The sequence below is a fragment of the Zonotrichia leucophrys genome, chromosome 6 (assembly GCF_028769735.1).
Source record: "Zonotrichia leucophrys gambelii isolate GWCS_2022_RI chromosome 6, RI_Zleu_2.0, whole genome shotgun sequence".
NCBI classification, from domain to species: Eukaryota; Metazoa; Chordata; class Aves; order Passeriformes; family Passerellidae; genus Zonotrichia; species Zonotrichia leucophrys.
In genome coordinates this window covers 21,313,245-21,335,950 of record NC_088176.1, presented here as the reverse complement: position 1 = coordinate 21,335,950, position 22,706 = coordinate 21,313,245, and the positions used below count along the sequence as shown (strand labels likewise).

At 42.3% G+C, this 22,706-nt stretch overlaps 1 protein-coding gene across 2 annotated transcripts; it reads right to left on the bottom strand.

The window, feature by feature from the left end:
- Positions 1–10,568: 10,568 nt before the first annotated feature.
- Positions 10,569–22,404, bottom strand: VDAC2 (voltage dependent anion channel 2). Of its 2 annotated transcripts, none has more exons than XM_064716204.1 (9): positions 22,206–22,404; positions 18,572–18,643; positions 17,568–17,617; positions 15,198–15,350; positions 15,056–15,108; positions 14,393–14,620; positions 13,101–13,251; positions 12,383–12,440; positions 10,569–11,597 (listed from the first exon to the last, which is right to left on the bottom strand). In XM_064716204.1, exons 1-9 carry the CDS (start codon positions 22,387–22,389, stop codon positions 11,506–11,508), a joined length of 1,041 nt encoding a protein of 346 aa, XP_064572274.1. In that variant the 5' UTR covers positions 22,390–22,404; the 3' UTR covers positions 10,569–11,505. The 2 variants fall into 2 exon arrangements, with proteins under 2 accessions (XP_064572274.1, XP_064572275.1); XM_064716205.1 differs by lacking the exon at positions 22,206–22,404 and adding an exon at positions 21,685–21,818.
- Between the last annotated feature and the right edge of the window lie 302 nt (positions 22,405–22,706).

The window sequence follows — 22,706 nt, the reverse complement described above, 5'->3', positions numbered from 1 at the left end:
TCAGAGAAGCCTAAAGAAATTCTTTTGTTTCCTAACTCATCACTTGCTGTGCTCTCTGGTCTGCTAAGCCTTTTCCCAGGGCTGTGGCGTTTCTCTGCTGCTGCATATTGTGCCAGTGATCTGCACTAGATGAAAAGGCTCTGCCCAAATATAAAGCATTACCTCTGCATAATTCTAATCACACAAAATTGGCCTCATGCGTTTGCAGCTACTCATGGTTTCTAAGTCACCTGTTTTATAATAATTTCTGAAGCAATGTTTTGAAAAAGGAAATGAACAAACATAAAACCTGCAAAAGAGGGAAATGAATGGGAGATTTCAGACAAGTTATTTATCTTCCTTTTTGGCTCAGTGCAATACTGTAGGGATAAGCACATAACTAGCTGCTTTAATATTTACTCTGATTATAAGAAAAATAAACATTGATGATAAGTCACTGCTTTCCAGGATTAGATTTCATATTTTAAAGACTGCTTTAAATTAATGCAGAAGCAAACATTATCTTTTCTTCTTATTCATATATTTCCCTAATGAGTTCCAAGCAAATTGTGCCTACTTATATTTTACGATTTTAAATAATTAAAACGTTTTATGGAGGCAACTAAAATTCTCCCCAGAGTTAGCAGAAAGATTATTGATTGAACAGATCTCAGGCTACAAGGAAAAAATTATTATTTAGTTTAAAGGCTCATAATTTTATTCCTATTCACCTACTAAAAAACCAAGAGACTGTGCATTTTTCCAGCAACCTTTTGAGTTATGCTGGGGTAGGGACTTGGGTTATGTTGGTGAGATGAAAGTAGTAACTTTTTGACATCATGAAATTAGATTTCAGAAGATAGTTAATGAGAAAGTGTTATTGCTGCTGTCACAAATAAATGCAATACCTAAATACTGCACACCCACACAACACCACAGCATTCATTACCCAAGAAAAGCCGTACTGTACATTCACAACACCAAGAATTTTAATCAAATCCACAAATACAAAACATCAACAGAAGAAATCCACTCTCAGAGAGGGCTGGTTCACAGGATACCCAGGCTGTCATGTCATGTCATGGCCAGAGAAGTCCATAGGGTTATGGCCCAGATGTCACTGTCCTGTAGTACAACAGCCAAACACCCAGCAGCAGAAAAGAGGGATTCTTCCAGCATGAAAAGAAATGCAAACAAGCCACCAAAAAAAAAAAAAAAAACAAAAAAAAACAACTAAATCTAAGAGACAAATGCATTTTAAAACTGGTGCAAAGAAACCTTCACAATAAGGGAAATGGATGCCTGCAAATTCAAATAGAAATAACAGCTGCAGGTAAAATTTAGGCGTATTTTTAAGGAACCTTATGTTTGTCCATGATGTCACCTTGTATCTTTTGCTGTGTGGAGTTTTAGGAAGCAAACATTAGGTATTTACTTTTAAAGGTAACCAAAGCATGTAACTCCTTGGAATAGCAAAAAAAATCCCAAACCAACCAACCAAAAGAAAGAAACCAACCAACCAGAAAAGACCCGAAACACCTACAATCCTCAGCTCAAAAATGCTGATTCTGAGCATTTTTTTTACCCTGCACCCATGTCTGACCCTTTTTCTTGCAACAGTGAAATTCACACAGGCTGTGGCTCACAGCTCTCAGTGTTTACTCCATAAGGTATGTATTTTTCCATCTGCCAGAAGCCAGTGTTGCTGGTATCTGCTACAAATCAAAACCTGGAAAGCCGAGGAGCAGAAACAGCTGCAATGAGCAGAACTGGAAAGCTTTGTCAGACAACAATGGACACCTTTGGATTCAAGGAGGGCTGTAAGGACTACATGGGGTCAGTGAGATCTCTCTGCTGCTCTGTGTGGAGGGACACATATCTGTCTCCACCTCTGGCACTGTTCAGCTCCACAGACAGAGGTGAAAAAGGGTCCCTCAGGTGCCCTCACCAGCTTCCACCCAGCTCCCAATGTATCCTCAGCTTCCTGGGCACATCAGCAGAGTTTGGGCATGTCATTTCCAGTGTCACCTTCAACATCCTCCAGCCATCTAAATGTCAGCTGTGTAAAATGCTCTCCCAAGACACTTAATCCATCTTTTCTATGTAGTGTAATTAGTGGGGTCATTCCAAAGCGGAAAGCCACAGTTAACTGTGCAACTACTGTGCCACCATGCATTATATCAAAGAGATTAATACAACCTGAAAGAAAAAGCAGAGCCCTCCATGGTTTTCTTTAAGCAGCAGATTATGCTGCTAGATTGTGTTCCAGTGAGCCTCAAACCATCCCCAGTGAAGAGAAGCATTAATTCACTATCAAAGTACAATTACAAAACAAAACACACTAGGTCAAAGTCCTGACAAAATTATTCCTGTACAAAAATCTGGAGTTTCTCCACAGATGTTTAGAGCCAGCTTCTATATCACCATCTCTGGGTCTTCCCCCAGCTATTGTGGATTTTAGGCACAGTCATTTTTGGGAGCTATTCCCACCAACAGGCAGTAGTCCCTCTCCTCAGGTCAGGAGGACTGTCAACACCCCATAAGGTGTCCTGCAGAATATCTGTGCCACAGCACCAAAGCTGAGCTCCCTTGGCCCTGTCCAGGACTGCTGCATGGGATCAGACCATCCTCACAGTTCTGATCCAAGATACCACTGAAGACTAACTCAAAGGAGGCAAAAGCACAGACAGACACATTTAATCAACACCCACAGACCCAGCACTTAAATTCCTTCTGTCATTACAGAAGGTGTCTCAGATACCATCAAGCCCATCTCACACCCCTCTCTCATGCAGCTTTGGTTACTTTGATGGCTGCTACCAAGTTTTCCTTTCTTGATTTTCAATGTTCTCACTCACCATAGATTGAGTCACCCTTTAGCTTAAGCTTAAGTTCAAGTGTATATTTAAACTTCCAGGCACAGACTATGGTAAACTCTTAATGAATACTTTAGATGTGCAGACAGGATCTGCCTGCCTGATGACCCAAGGAACCATTTATGGCCACCTCTACATAAACTACACTAAGCTACATGATTAAGGCTGCAAAACTAAGCACTGCCTATGTTGCAAGAGAGTCATCAGACTTGCACAAGCAATCAATTTTGACAGCCCCTACTACATGTAAGCATTATACTATAGATTTTAATTTTATGATCAAACATTTCTGCATTCAACCTTTGATGCAGTCCTTCCTGATCTTATTAGGTTTCATATTACTTTTTTTGCCTTCAGGCTAATAAACTGAGACAGGAAAATAGCTGGGTTTTGGCAGTCTGTGCCAATGGAGGATTCCTAGATCTCAGAAGGGCCAAGCAGCTTTGTGCTGTGGCCACAATTCTCTAGCAAAAGAAGTAGACAAAATCAGGGAATCACCGTCACAAGTTACAACTGCCTTTTCTGTGTTTAAGTATCTTAATTTTCTGCTTTGGATTTATCTTACTTCATAAAAGAACATTAGAATATGACAGCTGCAGCAACACAATCATTTCCGCTAACTCCTTATACTTTTTCTCTGGGGGATTAAAGGCTGTAAGTCAAAGGAAAGAAATACTGAGGAGAAGTACCAACAGGTTTTCTCCAGTTATCCTGTAAAGTATTAAACTTAGAGCCTTTCTTCTTCTGGAAAGTTTACATTTTGAATGCTTTTCTGCTCCTCAGCTGTTCTCCCCCTTGCTGCTCTGCAGGCCGAGGTCTCTGTGCCTGTAACCCTGCCCTCAGGTACCAGCAGCTGCTGTGCAGCTCAGCCCACAGGCCAAGGCAGGCCTGTACCCATTCCCATCCAGGGAAGCACAGCCTCACTCTGCAGTGTGGCCACCACGAGCCCCACACCCACCAGAGCAGGCACATGTGACACTCCATGGTTCTGATTCAGGAAATCCCAGACAGACACATGAGGGCAATCTCATTTCATCAACAAGAAGCACAATCAGCTTAACACAGCAGGATTGTAGGGCAGTAGGCTCATGCTCTCTAGAGCCCTGCTCTCTCTGCTCACCAGTGGCTTATGCTTTGCCAGACCAGAGAGGGGCCCAGCACAAGCACCTCACATGCACTCTTCCGGCACTGGGGTGTGCGGTGAGCTAGGAGGAGCTGTGCCCACGAGAAGCTGCTGCTGATGACTGTGCTGGGACTCCACGTACACCTCTGCTACAGCTGCCCACACACAAAAGGAAGGGTTAGGAAATGGGACTCTCAGCCAGATTGTTTTGAGAAAGAGAAGGTGTTTTAGTTAAGTTGTGCTGTTTTGGCAGACAGGCTATCAAAACTGCTACGTCAGTGCTCACCCATGAACTCATCTTATCATGGGCATGATAAAACTAAACCAGGGGAGCTTCAAGCTATTTAAGTTAACTGCAAACAATTTCAACACAAGCTCACAAACTCTAAATACAGAGAGGACCTGTGCTACAAAGCATTAAAACTCACCCAAAAGCCTACCAGTCTTGCACCAGGACTGAATGCTGCAGCAGATTTCCTAAGGTACTTCAAAAGACTAACACAAAAGTAAAATATTTTCTCAAACACAGTGGAAGAAGATCAGCCTTCTAAGACTGCAATATTAGCCCACATCAACAGTAAATTAGCACATAAAGACTATTTGTGAATTGCAGTTCTCTTAAAAACATTTCATAAAACATTAATTACTGAAACACAGACACACACACTTACCTAGTGCCATCTCTCAGGGCAAATTCTGCAGCTGACAGCATAGAAGGCTTGCCACATCCAGGGAATGTCTGTCAAAGCTGGTTCTGTTCAGCCCAACAAATGAACATCTCAGGTATGAATGACAGCAAGAGCTGCTACATACGCCATCACAATGGGCAGGATTCTGTCAGGGCTAAGAGACACACAGTACACCCCAACACCAAGAGAAAGCAAAAAAACCTCCTGACCCTACTCCCCAGAGAACATGCTGACAATTATAGAAATGAAAACACCTGTCAATTTGGCCTGGGGCCAGGCTCAGCCCCAGGGCAGCTGGCAATACACCCATTTCTCTGACTCCCCAGGAGCTGAGTGGTTCAACACAACTGGCTAAGAGGTATTTGCGTGCTCTGCTTGGAAGGGAAACAAAGCCCCAAAGACCAACAAGGGTCCCCAAAGAGAACAAGGTGAGGCAACGACCAGGAAGAGGCTGTGGGAAGCCTGGGGCAGCATCATGGATGCACTAGTCTTCTGGTTTTATCCAGGAAAGACAAATTTTGTATGTTCATTAACAAAACAGCCCAAACAAAAATTGTGTCTGCTCCCCATCCTCATCTGAAACATTTTGCACAGCAGCTTTCTAACAGCCTCTCTGTGTGAAGGGGATGGTGGCACTGTCATTCCTCATAGCAGTGCTCACCACTTCTGCCCCATGGCACCAGCAGCTCAAACAGCAGACTGCTGTTTCACCACAGCATCACAGAATCACCAAATCAATTAGGTTGGAAAAGATATCTGAGATCATTGAGTCCAACCTGTGACCAAACACCCCTGTGTCAACAAGACCACAGCACCGAGTGCCATGTCCAGTCTTTTCTTAAACACCTCCTAGGACAGACCCTCCCTGAGCAGTCCATTCCAATATTTAATCATCTTTTCTGTGAAGAAATTCCCCCTAATGTCTTAGTTAAACCTTCCATAGTGCAGCTTGAGGCTATGTTGTCTCATCCTGTCACCAGTTGCTGGGGAGAAGAGGCTGACCCCAGCCTGGCTACACCCTCCTTTCAAGTAGTTGTAGATAGTGATAGGGTCACCTCTGAGCCTCCTTTTCTCCAGGCTAAACAACCCCCGCTCCCTCAGCTGCTCCTCATAGGACTTACCCTGTAGCCCTTTCACCAAACCTTCTCTGGACGTGCTGCAGCACCTCACTGCTCCTCCTGAGCTGAGGGGCCCAGAACCAGACACAGTGCTCAAGGTGTGGCCTCACCAGTGCCCAAAGGGACAATCACTTCCCTAATTCTTCTGATCATATCATTTCTCATACAAGCCAGGATGCCATTGGCATTCTTGGCCACCTGGGCACGCTGCTGGCCACGTCCACATGGGACAGGCCCTTAGCAGACTTGCTGGGCTCTCTTCCCTGTCCCCATGCTCCAGTGGGTTGATTGACACTTGTATTGCAATTAATTGCAATTAAATAAATTGCAATTAATAAATTACAATTAATTGTGATGGGGGAAGAGTTTGTGAGTAACCCACACTGTAGCAGTGTGAGGTCCCTGGGCTGTGGCCATGAGCCTGCACTTCTAACATGTCCTGTGGCCACCACAGCGTTGGTCCAGCCCCACCACACTGCCTGATGCCACCAGCCATGGGAATATCACCAGTCAGCAATGTTTTGAATCTTTCCCCTTTGCCTGCTGGGTTTTGACAGCTGGTGTGCCCTGTCCTCCTGCCAGCAAGTGTTTCTTATAGCCAAGGGCGGCCAGAACATCTCTTTGCAAGTCAAGGTATCTTAAGCAGTTTGAGGATTTCTTCTAGAAAAGTACAGTCACGTCAGGGGCTGAGCAGCAGTCGGGAAGACAACTTGTTGTGTTAATGAATTGCGTTTAGACGGGAGTGGAGGCTCCCGGGAGCCAGCAGGCGGTGAGAACAGCGCTGGCTGCTCCATCAGAGCCCAGGGCCGCTGCCCGGGTCTCAGCTGCAGGGATAGAGCACCCCGAGTGCCGGCGTACGAGGGGCCTTTCCTCCTTTGATTCTATTTCTTCGTCTCAGGATGACCGGGCTCGCTGCCATCACCATTTCCCACTGCCTCGCTCGCTCGGTGGGCCGGGGACGGCGCCCGCAGGAGCGGCTCCTCCTGAGGGCGCAACGGCGGCGTCAGGGGGCGCCGGCGGCCGCCAGGTGGCGCCCGCAGCCCGCGGCGGACTCGGGGGGCGGCAGCGGCCCGGGCAGCTCGGGGCGACCGCCCCCGTCCGTCACCGCCAGAGCCGCGGCACGGACTGCCGGATCGCGGGGAACAGCGAGCTGGCAACAAAGCTCGCTCGGGAGCTGCCGGGAAAATATCCCGGACGGTGCAGGAGAACTCAAACACATCCCTCCCCACACCACAGCACAGCGAAATTTAGCATTTCTTAAACGGAGGCACGTGTGCGTACTAAAGAGTCATTGAAAAGCGTATTTTCAGCAATGCCACCACAGACCGCTAAGAATCCGAGGGCAAAGGTGACTGGTTCCTTGCGCGCCCCCACCCCAGCTCTCCCCTCCGTGCCGGCTCTCGGGCGGAGCTCGGTAACTCGGGCTGAAGCACAGCCAGAGACAAGGGACATTTCTGTCATTTCTGTAATGGCCATTTAGTGGTTTCATCTTCATAGGAACACAGGCAAAGTAAACAAAAAAAAAAGTGAGTCTTAAGAATGCCAAACGCTTAAACAGCATCATTGCTTCAGCATTAGGATCTCCTCCCTTGGATCCAGGACAAAGAATATCCCACAAAAAAACCACAAAACATTTCTGGTATGTGCGCTGCTGTTAACCAGCAAGTGTACTGCAAGTTCTGCTGTGGTATTCGGCTCAGCAGAAAATCCTCATTTAAAAAGATCTGAAGTAAAGGTCAAATATTTGGAGCTGAAACAGTCCAGGCTTGCCATCTTCAAAGGTCTGTCAGCACTTTTCCCAGCATCAGCAGATACATGAGGGTAGATATGAACCAAATCTCAGTATGTAATACCTCACATTCTAATAGCATTTTCATAAGTTTTAATTAATATTCTCAGAAATTGCTTTGCAAAAAAAAGTTTTCCTCTATTTACATAAGCATTTGTATCAAACTTGCAGCTGAAGTAAAAGATGCGGCATGTTATGCTCAGAAAAATCCACTTGTTTATTGCTTCCCATTTGATCCAGCAGCATGTGGAAGGGACCCAAAGCACAACTAAAATGCAGGCCCAGAAACAATGAGAGACAAAATATCACTGAATTCAATGAATGCACACTACACTAATGGATATAATCTATGCTTTTATTACTATTCCAGATTGGGAACAGAAACATTCCACTGCAAAGGGAAACTGACAAACACAATAAAACCAGTTAAAATAAACCTAGCCTTTTCATGCTATGTAACCCAACTGGCTTTTTCTCTGGCTTTCCCTTCCTGTCAGCTGGTTCCCAGGAAGCATTTCTACCTGCCACTAAGACACTACTACTACAGGTGTGAGCCAGTTTTATTACGGCCTCGCCTTGCATAGAATTGCTTCTGTCTTTGCTCATTGGTTTGATAAGGAAACAAGGACCTTCGGTAGAAGTAGGGCTGAATCATCCACACATAAGCTGGCTCGTTTGCCCGGTTCTACTTCCCCTAGGAGAGCAGGCACCAGGAATTAACTGTGTATTCGTGCCCGGCTGACGGCCTGCTGCAGCAATGAGCTCAACACCAGAATAGGACATTAGAGGGCAGCAAGCACCCTTATTGCTGCCTCGTTTTATCCAGCGCCAAAGGAAAGGTGAAAACCCGTCACGACGCTTGGGGGCAAAATGTTTCCCTGCCCATTCCAAAATAGTTCAAAATTTCCTGCTTTTGAACAACTGCAGTGTGCAAGAGGCAGATTTAGGAATATACCACACCCAGTTGAACCACGTGAAGAGTGCAAGGTTAAATGAACCAACCTGGAGAATTTCTACAGCACAGGAAGAGCATAAACATTCAGGACATTCAGACAGTAACTCGTGAAATCCAGGGCATCGCAATCTCATGTGAAAGGATTTTTATTTATGAAAGTGTGATTAAGTCTCCTTGCAATGTACACAGACACCCCTACTCCAGCGGTACCAGGCAGGAATGTAACGCTACAATTCACACAAACAAAAGGCAGAATGATGCTCTGGTCATTGGTGATCTCAAGTGGTGGGGTTTTTATTCAGAACACCTGAGGAAAGGCTGTCTGGCACTGAAAGTTATTGTTAAGGCTTTTTACATATTTTAATAAAATGGAGCTATATAAACTACCAACATTCCTTACCACAGAACTCCAATTACACCACAAGTTTCTGTAACAGTTGAAAAGTTAGTTTGAAAGCCATTTTCAATAAGCCTTACTTGAGAGATATTAAGAAAAAGACACTGAACTTAATTTTAATGTTCAAAGTAGTGATTTATGACAGAGTATTTTAGAAAAACATTTTCACAGTTCTTTAAACTACTGCAGAGCCCTTTTACTTCTCTGGCTGCCTATCAGCACTGTAACAACTACAACTACCTAAAGTTTAAAGGCTGAGGGCTAGTTAAGTCATGCACATTTACAAAGAGTAAAATGAATAGGTTCAAGTTTTCCATTACTAATTTTAGAGAGTTGAAGGGAAACTCAGCAATATGTGCTTTTATATCACTTACCCATTTTGCGACCTCAGGAAAAAAATATCTAGATGAGCAGATAGTGAAGAAAAAGGTTATAGTGTTTGCTTCTAAAATAAAAAAATTCCCAAAACCACTACCACCAAAAACAAAAGTCAGTTACAGCCCCCTCAAAAGAGGATAGAAACAAGGCATCATTCATAACCAAAATAAACAATCCATTATTTGTCTGGGTGCTGCAGCTGGTCAATGTATACAGGCACACAACATTTCGGGAAGACTTTTTGGTTTTGGTAGGTTGTTTTGGTTTGTTTTGGGAATGTTTTGGTGGTTTGGTTTTTTTAAGCTTTTTTTTTTTTTTTGTGGTTTTTGAAGAAGCCCAGTCTTTGTGAGGCACCAAAGATGGTTATACTGAAAAGAAAACACATACAAAAATTCACTGTCTGTCAGCATGGTTTCTAGCTTTTAAGTGGTCTAGCACATAAAACCACCTCAAAATAAAAATATGCACAACATGCAATAACAGCAACATATTGCACCTTACATGCTTCTTCCACCCTAAATGGTGGAAACACAACTCAGACAAGGGCATTTAGTGACAACAGCAGTAAAGGTACCCCACAACACAAATGCTTTATTATCATATAAGAAAACTAGTCAAACACACCAGCAAGCCTGCTCAAGAGCCTGAGCTGGAGGCTTAAGCTCTACTCTGTCTTCTGCAAAGAAGGTGGCTCAGCTACTCCACAGCTAAAGCCTAAACACAGGCAGCTTATAACAGAGTGCTGCATGGGAGAATTTCAGTCTGAGGGCAACATCGCAGGATGGAACAGGACCTCCAGCAAACCACTGATACTTCTGTGGACATGAATTTTAATCCAGTATCAGCTGGTAACACTTTCAAACCAGAGAGAGCTTCCTCATCATGAGCCAGCCACCTGCACTACAAAGGGAGCTGCTGTGAACCACTGACTGCAAGACTAAGTATCAAGAGACTCTTCTCAGCTATGAGAGTTTCTTAAGTAGGTTCCAGGCATTCCCCCAAGCTCAGTAAATTCCAACTCTTAAATGTAAGCAGCGCAACTACATGTAATTAATATACTAAGCATTAAAAGCATTCACAGCTAGTTCGACCTTCAGAGATGTCAGGTCTGCAGACTAAATATCCCTCACGCTTATATTCTCTTTATTACTATTCTAGAAAAACTTTAAAGTTTTCCCATTATTCTTCAAGTTTCTGGACTTAAAATGGGTATCTGCCAAGATTTATTAAAGGGAAAGCAAGATCAGATGCATTTTCCTCTGTGTCCATTTAAAATTGTCTTTATTTCAGTCATTTTAAGCAGAAACCTCTCACAGCAGTTGGGATAAGCAGGCTGTTATACCATTACACTGTTACATTCAATTGCAGAGATACATCTCACTTCATACAAATATAAGCAAAAGGTGTGTTTGTGGTGAGGCTTTTCAAGGAACATTTCTTAAATGTCTCAGTGTGCCAAGTACACCGATCTGCGCTTCTTGCATCAGAAGGCCAACTAGGAACACAGCACATCTCGCTTGTGGATCACAGGGGGAATAAACCATTGTGTCATGACAAACCTTACCTGACAGAAAAGCACATTCAATTTGCTTGAGGAATCCAACTGTTCACCTATATTCAGTATTGTCATGGATGGGGGTCCTTAATTGCACGAAGGTACAGAGCACTACTTCTTGGATTACCTAAAGTTAAAACTTAACTGAGCACTACCCTCGCATCTTCACTCTTAAAATATCTGAGGCACAAGTATGTGTGTGTACTTGTTTTATTCATAATTTGTCTTGGGATACCAAATGTATTTCTAGTTCAGGTCATTCAACAAAATTATTGACCTCATTTCAAAACATCCAGTGATCCATTTTTCATTCAATGGCAATATCGAATGTTAAAAGGAACATAAAAACAAACATGCACACAATTGTACAGTTTTCATAAATGTCTATTTCATTATTTGTGGGTAGCGCATTAAACAGTTAAATACATTTAAATAATGTTTAAGTGACTGCACTAATGCAGAATTTTAACTAGATGGGTAACCAATTTAACTAGAAACCAGCTAACAAGTAACTGTCTAAATACTTCAAATACAGCTCTTGTTCTAGGTCATCCTTCCTGGGAAAAAGCCTGCTGGTCACATTGGAAATACATTTTAAGGCCAAATTCTTCTGATATCCCTTCTCTGCAGCAGTTTCTTCACCTTTTTAAGCCTCCAGTTCCAGGCCAAGACCAAGTTTATGGCCACCAGCATTGATGCTCTTTCCATCTATCAGGGCAGACAGTGTAAGCTTCACACCTGTAAGATTTTTAAGAAGCATGTTTACAACACAGTAGCTTTCAGGCAACTTAACCTCTGTCATTCCAAGTCCCAGCTGTAGCTCTCTTTTTATACAACTACTTTCCTCTAAAGATTTTTAGAGGAGAATACATCCATGAAATCTACTGAAAATTAGTCCCATGATTTTTGTGAAGTTATAACATCAATATATGAAGTCTCTAATTGCTAAATACGCAAGAGGTCTCCTTTCCTGCATTAAGACATGCAAAGGAGGAGGAGATCTGTGCACAAACACTCCTAGCTATAGAGGGATGGAATGAAACTAGATTTTTTCAAATAAGGAACTAACCAATGGCAATACAGCCTTAACAGGTGCTTTCATACCTAAGTGGAACAAGTTAAGGTCTGGAGGGGTTGTTTACTAAATATGAAGAGTAGGAAGTGTGAGGTTTTGACAATTACTCATAATTTGAAGACCTGCTATCATTCAACACAGTATGATTGGACAAAGCAGTGCCAAAAAAGAAGACATGCTTTGCCTAGCCTAAAGCTAGGCTGTCAAACATAATACAGTCCACTCCTGCACAGATCAGTGAGGAATATATTAATACCATTAGATAAAATAGTTTGTCTTGCTTAGATAATGGTTTGATGTATGACTGAAGCTACTGTAAAATATCTACTTGGCGTTCAAAGGAAAAAATATTCTGAAGGAAAAAAATGCATATAAATGCAGAGACCTCTATTTTTTTTAGGATGCATAGAAGATATATATATGATATAATTCACATGACAGCTCTTACCTGGCCTCAGGGTCTGGGTATAACCCACTCCAATTAGACTAGAATTATTCACCTTCGCCTAAAAAAAAAAAAAAAGGCAACTGAAATGCTGAAACTGATTAGTTATTTGTTACCACTTAGAATCTAGAATAACTATGGCAACACTGCTGTTATCAGTTTAACCAAATGTTATCTGTTCTTTCAGTTCACCTGTGTTTCCTGAATTCTCTCCTTCCAGCTATGCCCTCATCCTTCAACTTACAGCTGAAGCAGTAACAATTTGAAGCAATAACATATTTAAGAGCAGAAGGAATGTAAGGGCAGGAAGAACTGTTACTGAAACATAGTTTCATAGGTGAACTTCACCACTTCCCCCTTTTCAGAAGGCCAGAGACATTTATCACCAGTCTCCTAAAAAATGCCACATCAGAGGACTCCTCCATGTTCATATTACACAGGAATTAGTATCTTGTCAATCACGCAGCAAACATTGGGTAATATCATCATAAACAATATATACAAAATTATTAATCTCACTTTGCATCACTTCCCCAACAAAATGATTCCAACTTTGTAACATAAAGGAAACTTTGCTGCTTATCAACTTTTAACCAGTATTGCCAGTGTTCTTACAGAATGTGACAGAACTCCCCAAAAACTGTACTAATAACACAGGGATTCACAGCAACTGAAAATACACTGTACTTTGCACAGCCCTTCAGGTTACAGCCATACTTACTGAAAGAGAAGCAGTGGGATCCAACTTGTATTTAGCTGCAAAGCCAAAGCGAGTGCTGTTGCTACCTGCTGTCCAAGCCAGGTTTATAGCAGTTTCAAGAGACTCACTCACTTTTTGGTAAATTGACCCACCAAATTCGGAACCATCATTGCTGCATAAATTAAGAGAAAAGTTAGTTTTCCATTTGCATAATCCACTCCAGAAGTAGTAAAAAAAAAAGGATTTACAAAAAGATTTTTATTCAAATAAGAATTTGAAAATTTGAGTTATTTCAGATTTTTTGAAAAGAGAAGGGGAGATAAACAAAGGCTTCAGGGCAAAATTAAACTACAGTAATTCATGGAAATAAAAAGGTATTTTAGAGTGCTACAGCTAATTCTCATGTTAACTGCCAAACAAAGTCCTTGAACAAAATTCTAGATCAAATCCTTACAAACTGATCAATATGTGTTAATGGTTACAAAATGGGCCTTCTGCACTTATGATTATTGAATATGTGAAACTCCTAGAGAACTGAATGACCTTTCAAAAATCTGTCACAATGTTTTACATTAGCAAACTGAAATGGAATTCTTACAGCCCAGACTCTAAAGTATTTCATAGTTTTCTCCTATATTCCTCAATTTCCATGAATTCAGAGAGATACAATCCCCATGCTTTCCCTTCAAAAGCAAAACTTGTAACTACTAAACATACTAGAACTCCACCAATTTTATTTACTTGGATTGAAAACATCATGTTTTTGATTAAGTCTCGATCAGATTGCTCTGGAGTAAGATCTAAAGGCAATAAGTCTGAAGAAAGATGTCTTACACTTGTTTACACTGTTTCATGCATTCTTAATCCCTGACAAGCAAGAAGACGAACCTCCACAAAAAGCCCAGAAGCAATGCTCTGGTCTTGCTCTAGAAACTACTACAGCATTAATGCAACATTAATTACTACCTCTAACAAATCTACTGGTCTTTAATTGTAATCTGATACAATTCAATATAATGGGATAGCCAGAAGAAGCATTTTGATCAGTTGTGCATAACTGAAGCACTGCACTTCCAATCTGCATGTACTTCAGTATCAGTACCACATATGCTGCAAGTGCTGACCAGTCCCATGTGTTTCATTTTGAAGGAGAGATACAAAGTATCATTTACATTTATTTTGAGTTTCCTATTGAAAAATGCACTCCATTAATGACCTTGTAAGCACCTCTTGATATTTCAAGCATTTGTATTTTGACTAGAAGTTAAAAAAAAGCCTGCTTCTGGAAAGCTGGAGAAGTTTTCAGTACTTACACATTAGTGTGCAGTTGGAAGTCTCCAGTCTTGTAACCCACAGAGAAATTATTTCTTGTCAATTTTGATTTGGCAGTATCAAAAGTCATCTGATAACCAGCAAGCCAGCCTTCATAACCAAAGACAGCTGAACCATGGACTGCAGGCCCAGCAAAATCAAAGTCAACATCACAGCCAAGGTTTATGCATTCACGTTTATATGCTGACTTAATTTTACCACTTTTCTTTCTGAAACAGAGAAAAGAGTTATGTTAAGCATATATGATCTTCCTCAGTGATCAGCAAGATTCAAGCCCTATGACTCTACACAACATATCTACAAGTCTTGCACATGCATCCCCTGGATCAGGTAAAAGTAGAGCCAGCCAATTCAGACCACCCAGGGCTATGGCAAGCAGGCATTTTCTGATGAATGCAGAAACACTTTCATGTTTCCTGCAATCTTCCAGTATTTCTATCCCAGAAAATAAGCAAAGTTGTGAAATGTGCAATACTAACCCCACAGTGATGTCATGGTAAAGAGCAGAAGCCTTTAGCATTGTGATTTGCTAAGCTGGATCAATAGCAAACCATACAAAAAGCTCTGTCAATACCACAGACCAGATCAATGGACCATGGGTGCTGTGACTCCGTAAGTAAGCTAAAAATGTTAACAATTCTTACCCCGTATTTGGTGAGAAAGTTGTATCAAATGTCACCTTCAAGCCTTTGGCAAGCTAATTGAAGGGGGAAGAAGATAAGATAAAGCTATAAATTCAGTTCTTACACAGAGGTAAAACCAATAAATATTTTCCTAATCTATTACCTGATCTTCAATTGCAATTTCTGTTCCCAGAGTGTTATCTGTGTTCCATTTTTCTGTAAAAGTCAGACCATACTCAGCCCACTTGTATTTGGTCTCCAAGCTTCCATTCACTTTTCCAGTGTCTGTGTTCGATGAACCAGATGTTGTGAATTCCTAAAAAGCACAGAAGACACATGTGATCCTGAAAGCATTACATAGGGTTTCCTTCAGCAACCACCAAGATTCTATTACATGGAAAAAATTTAAAATCACTAGACAACTTGCAGGGGAGAAGGGAGACTAGCACAGCCAAGAAAAATTAATGACTCATGCCCACATGGAGGACTCTCCACAACCCCCATCTCAACTGCAGTGTTCCTGCCACTATTACAAAATGTACAGGTGGCAAATTAACTCCAAAGCAAGACAGTAGCCATCACAAGGACTCTCCTCAAAAGCAGCAACAAGTTCTAAAAAATTTAAGGTTCAGTTTGATACTCCCAGTGAGCAACTTAAAAATCAAACCAAGAGCCAAGAATATATTAGGCACGTATTACAACTCCAGTAAAATTCTTTAAGATAATATAAGTATTTTGTGATTTTGACATACACATATGTATTTTGTGATTTAGTGTATTTTTTACATTCTACAGTGTGCAGCTGTAAAAGGTCATAGAATGGCATCATTTTCCAAACTGGGGGTGGGGTGGGTGGTCTGCTTTTTTGTTTGGGTTGGGGTTTTAACTGTTTTTTTAAGAGTTCTTAGTCTGCCCAATGCACTCGCCTTTCATACTATCCATAGGCACAGCTACTCTTTCCTTTGTTTCTACTACACCTACAAAATTCCTATTGCCCTGGCACCTTGGTTCAATGACACACAGAAATAACATTTGAAGTGGGAGCTTAGCAAACAGGCTGGGTTTATAGTATGGTATGATCTGACCTGAAATTCTTCAAAGTAACTTAGAAATCAACAGTATCACTCACATTTCTTTATTAAAGGAAGTACACGCTGATGTCTCTCACAAAGAACAGAATGAATAGTTTCTGTGTACCACTATTCAAAAACTGAAGGTAATTAGAAGTGAAAGCCAGGTTTGCAAATATCTTTTAAAGAGCTCTTTCCAGTGAAGTATTATTGCCCTTATGATTTAAGAAGTCCATTATTTCAACTTTTTAAAACATATAAATAAACATTTTTATCTCTGTCTTCCTCCACACACATTATTTTCAAACAAACTTCCACACTCACCTTCCCCAGAAGGAAACAGATTTGAAATTGCAAGTCCTTAGGCACTCTTAGTAAAAGCTCCAGGATCACAAAACAAACATGAGACTGTTCTTTAATGGTGGCTGATCAAATCTGACCACGTCCAAGACATTTATCTGTATGATGTTAGTGACACCATACACAGTTGCATAATTCTAGCAGGTCTATTTCTTGGCAAGGGATGGGAACTACACAAATACCTTCAGCTTTAACTTCTTGCTTTGTACTATTCTTACTGCACAGGGTCTATGTGACTGTAACCACTGGGACAATAGCTTCAGGAGAAACAAATGATTATATTATCTTCTTATCTCTGCTTTAAAACATCTGTAGTACATATATGGCAGCAGTTTCTCCTCCTGGGAAGGATGGCTTGTAACTGATACGGGATTCACTTTAGGGCTTGGATTTTTCAGAGTTTTTTTACCAGCATAAATGGTAGCCCTCCAAAGAAACAAGCCACAGTAAGAACAACTACCTCTGTAATAGTAAGGGCTCTTGCAAACTGTGTTTCGGCTGGCATACAGACTTCTAGAAAAAACAGAGCATACAACCCATGAACCTTGTTTCTAACACTAAGTTACAGGACTCAGGCTCCAGTTATGGGGAGAAAAAAAAAAACTACCATTGTATTTTGCAAAGTCTGCTATAGAAACAGATAAAAGTCACAGGGGCACTGCTTGCATGGTAAGACATCTTGCATGGAACACTACTGCAGCACCTAAGTACCTAGAAGAGTCAAAGATTCAACATTCTTATTCAATGCCAACTACTTCATACAAAAACCAAGATGCCAGAATTTTCCACCAAACAGTACCAAAGGTACTTCAGAAATAAAATCTGTATACTATAATTGGTATATTAAAATCCTTTATTTGTTTACCTTCACATGTAAGACCAGGGACAATTAATAAGCCCTTTTATTATAAAAAGGTTACTAAACAAGGCAATATTCGTGATACGTTCAGAACTTTAAGGTCTTCTGATATTATTTAACACCAGATATTTATCATTCATATAGCCTATAAAATACTTAAGAGTATCTGAAATGTACCCCTTTTAACTAAGTATCAGAATATAGCTAGAAAAATATATAATGAATAAAAGTTACTTAAACTCACCACTCCACTTGCAGATTTTGTTTTCACATCCAGTTTCACCAACCCAAAGCCTTAATAAACAGAAGTCAAAGTTACATGATTAACTAAGGCCCTGCACATTTTTGAACAAGCTGGTCTTTCAGGCTCAGCAGTGTCCTACATAAATATGCATAAACAGCTATAGACTGACTTCAGCATACAGATGCCAGGTAAAGGAGGCCTCTCCAAACTAAGGCAGGGAAGTGCCTCTCAGTTCTGCATGAGCATATTTAACTACCAAATGATGCTTCTGAAAGAAAATACATTTTCTGTTCCTGGAATGGAACAGTTTTTATACAATAGTCAATGCCTTTTAAAGAGCTATCCCAACCCATAAACCACCTCTTTCTGCACCAAGACAAAATATCTCAAAGTAAAAAACTGTAAAAGCAAAGTCACTGGGAAATACACAACCAATGGAATATAAGCAGGTTTTGTGAGAGTGTCAATTCACATTGTCATCCAGAGAGACGAGCAACAGTCTCAGTAAAAAAAACCCCACATTTCCAAAGACCAGAAAGAAAGAGCACTGTAACAAAGAATGATTTAACTATGCAGCTATCTGGTATTAAAGCATTTCAAGATGCAGAAGGATTCTTTATCCCAATAGCCATTCCTCTTTCTAGTCCAAAAAAGGCTACATTAGACTGGTATATAACCCCTTCTATATCAACAAATGTTGTGGCACAGACAGAGCAGTAAACAAAGTGCTGCTAAGTTAAACTACACTTGCTGCTGGCATTCTTGCATACTTGTACACCTCTGACATTTATGTGGCTCAAGCAGTGAGACTTAACAGCCTTCACATCAAAACAAGCCACAAAAAGCCTTCAACGATCAGTTTGTTGGTGGTAAAGATAAAAAACACAGCACACCTTCCTCCTCCCCAAGAACACTGGCATTTGATCATTCAATTTGCCATACAGACTTAAAAAGGCAATTCTTGTTGCACCTCAAACACCACTTATAAAAGGTATTATTCTTACCATATCCTTTATTGAAGATATCTCTGGCAGGTTTGCCAAGGTCTACATATGCTGGAGGAATCGCCATTGGAGCTGAAAGGTAAAGGGTTAATTAATAATGAACCTTCTGCCACTGCACACATGAAAAAATGCTACCACAATTCTTTCAAGATAATCCTTAAGGCAGATTCTGCTACATGAAAACAATTAATAATTATATATTTAAAATTAATAGATACAACACTACAGTATTCTGGGAAACGCAGGTTTTCACTGAAGGTCACTGTGAACACGAGATGTTTTCTTGGCTTATGCAGAGAAGAGGCACGGCAGAGAAAAGGCATTACAAGACCATCCAGTTCTTAACTTTTCAGGTAGATTTATCCATACATCTTTCATTACCAGGAATTAATTAATAACTCACATTTCCAGAGTTGGCATAGCCACTGCCAAAAACCTGGACACTAGAAATCTAAAACCCTGTAATGCAGACAGTTACTCCCTGAAGTTCCACAAAATCAAAGTTGACACATGTTTATGAAAACTACCTCAAAGTACCCACAAGGTTTTAGTTTTGAAAATGCAGAGAGCGTATCTGCTCTCCAACACCATTTTTGCCCCATATTTTACACTGAAGACATACAATTTTAAAAGAAAGATCTAATGCCATTAACCAGCAATCAACCTAAAGTTTGGGAAGCTGTCCTGTTGGTTTAAAACAGCCAAGTAGGAGGAGTGTGGGGTCTGGGAGAAGAGATCTCCCTACAAGTGCCTTTCTCAGACAGGGAGCCTCTGGCAGCCCTGCTCAGTGCAGATGAGCTGCGGCCCCATGCACACACAGCAGGCTCAGGCCTCGGGGAGGCCCCTATCGCTCTCCTCCCTGGGAACACGCACTCTTATCTGCACTGCCTTCAAACACTGTTTTCCCATCATTTCTATAGCAAGAGGCTGCTGTTACAGAGGCCCTGTATTTTAAAGTTGTGAAATATAGGAAACAGAGTATATTAATAACTCCCCCCAAACTGTGGAAGAGGGGAAAATGAAACTAACTAGACAAGGCCATGAAAAGGCTAAATACATGCAAACAAAAAATCTTATCTTCTCAAACTGATTTGTCACATTGGTTTAGCTGAGAGACTCAGATTAACATAATTGACTTTTTATCTTCCTTTAGTGTGGTGGATTGATTTTTTTTCTTTTTAAGTAAATGAAAAAACTATCTTTAGAACTTGAAAAATAACAATGGCAGTGTTCTCACATGTTAACTTCCAAACCCTAATTACATCTGCCATATGCGGCCAAATTGTATGAACTGCTACTAATAAAAAAAAAAAAACAAAAACAACAACAAAAAAAACCAAACTACTTTAGCAATCAACAGGAAGGCAGAAGACTGTTCCTTATTTTTCTACAATTCATAATGCAGATTTCCAGAGCACTCTACTTCAGCTCCCTATTGCCCTAAGGGGATAATTTAAACTTCCTCTAAGAAACAATATTTACACTCAGTTTCACATACATACACACAAATTCAGAAAAACTTCTTTAGCAAAGATGCCTAAACTCTACAACCAAGTCACTATATCAAGACATCTATCACTTGCTCAAGAACAAGTCTGGTTTCCACAGAGTTAAACTAAACATTTTTTTAAAGAGACATGAAAATGGCTTAAAGCATCTGACGCATAAAGAAGCTTAGCCCAAATTCAAGTTTATAGAAGAACAGACCCCGATTCCAGTGAGATGCCATTGAATGGTTCCTATTATTTATTCCATGGAAAGCAGCAGCTGATAGACCAATTACAAGGGAGCGTGAGAACTCTCGCCTGCAGAGTTCTGCTGTACAGCACCCCTACAATTCAGCAGTTGAACATCTTACACAGAAGGCTTAGCAACACATTTCCTCTAATGAGTACATCTCACCTCTAACTAGAATTGCCAGAAAAATAATAATTTCTAGTTTTGGAGTTTTATATTAGCCTTTACCACAGACATGCTTTTACAGTATAAATAAACGAGCTTTTCCCTTTTGTTTTCATTGTTTCCAAGCTCACCAGACAACCAGTACAGAAAAGAGATCTATGCTAAGCAGAAATGTCCTGAGAAGGTAACAAACTTGTATCTGCGTCAAAATTTAGAGGATTATTACAGTAAAAAGGATGCTACTGTTTTATCTGGCCTAGTTAAGCATCCTTACCACTTCAGGGAAACCAACCAGTATTTGTCAGACATTCCAGTCTACAGATACAAGCTGTGTGATAAAATGTTGAAAGAGAGTACAACTGTCACTGTGCTGTTCTAATAATATACTGTAATACTGACAGGGATGGATGAGGACAAAACAGGAAACCAAGAGTTAATTTTGGATACACTAAATGCCTGATAAACCAGTGGCACCGTCAGAACGCTCATTAAATGATAACAGGGCCATAAAAAATCAGTCCTGTGTCCTTCAATGTTAGACAGGTTCGCAAATTCTTAAAATGACAAATAATTTTTTCCAACCCTATTTTGAAGCATCTTTCACTTAAAAACTACTAATCAGAAGTCACTAAACAATTAGCATCATTTAGCAACTACAGGTTTGCTTTAAAAACTGTAAAATAATAGACCTGAAGTACAGAATATACTTGAGCCAAGTGAGAGCTCCACCCTAATCTTTGTTTCATGCCACCATGATGAAAAAATTTTAATTAATCTGTTACTCGGGAGACACAACCATGCTTTCTTCCGCGATATAAAGAAAAAATAAGTCACCCCAAGAACAGAAAAATACATTAACGTTATTGGAATTACTACATCACAGTTCTCCTTGGAGGCAGTATTTCAAAACTCTCACACTCGTCAATTAAAAAATGCCACAGGCCTCTATTAGGATTTCTAACACTTTTAAGATCTCAAGATATTCAAGATCAAACTAGAAATCATATCAGCCTATAATAGATTTTTTAAAAAATGTGTACTCACGTAATTTAGAAAAGCAACAACTACGCAGAAATTATCCCAGTATCCCAATAAATAGCAGAGGAATTAAGGTTATTTAAAAATTAATTTGTTAAAATAGACCGGACACACGGTGACCTTCAGGATTACACTGATAGTGCAGAGAGCTTTAAAAAAAGCCACCTCCTTACCCTTGCATTAACCGTCTCTCTATTCACAGACCGGAGGTGGACACGCAAGCCTAATATCGGCCAGGCCCATGCAGAAACTTAAAGGACAAGACCTGGAAATGGACTACGAGCTCAGGAAGCGAGGCGGGGGTAGCAAAGCAGCGCCTCCCGGAGGGGAAGGGCAGCGAGGGGCGAGCGGGATGCGGCCGCAGCGCGGGCCGGGCCGAGCGGCGGCCCCAGGCCGGGCGCCAGGCGCGCCGCCCGCCCCGCCGCAAGGTGAACCGACCCGCTCGGCGCGGCCATCTTGGGCATCCCGGCCTGACCCGCCCGCCCCGCCGCGCCTCGCGCAACCGAGCCCGGCCGCGGGGACAGCGGCCACGGAGAGCCCCCCGCCCGCCCCGCGAACCCGGGAGCGCTGGGACGAGCCTGCGGCCCCGCAACCCCCGGCCCACGAGGCCCCGGACCCGCTCGCCGCCAGGCGAGCCCCGCCCGCCCCCCCCCCCACGTTGTCCCGCAGGGCCGGTAGCGGCCGGGGCCGGCACCTGCTTGTGCTGGTTGTGGCCGGTCGTCGGGGCAGGTGGGCTCGGGCCGGTCACGGGGGGGTGCAGGGGTGCGGCAGACCGCGCTGCTGCAGCTTTGGGCACTGGAGGGCGAAGTGAAGGAGACACCAGTCCGCCCGCCCGCCGCTGGCGTCCCGGAGGACCCCGGGCTGCCCGGGCCGCCCATCCTGCCGCCTGCCCCGCCCGCCGCGCCACACTACCACCGGCCCCACGGCAGCCGCCGCCGCCCGCGGCCTAGAGCTCGGGGGGCCGCGGGCGGCGCCGCAGCCCCGAACCTAAAGCCGGACCGCGGCGCCGCGGCCCGGCAGGCGCTCGGCCGGGCAGCCCCGGCGGCGGCAGGGGCCTGCGGGAAGGCGGGCCGTGCGAAGGGGCGAGGCCGGGCGGGGCCGGTGCACTCGGGCGGGCGGAGCGGCTGGGGCCGCCCGCGGGGCAGGAGGAGCTCCGCAGCGGCCGCAGCGGCCGCGCCCGGGATCCTTACGCCCC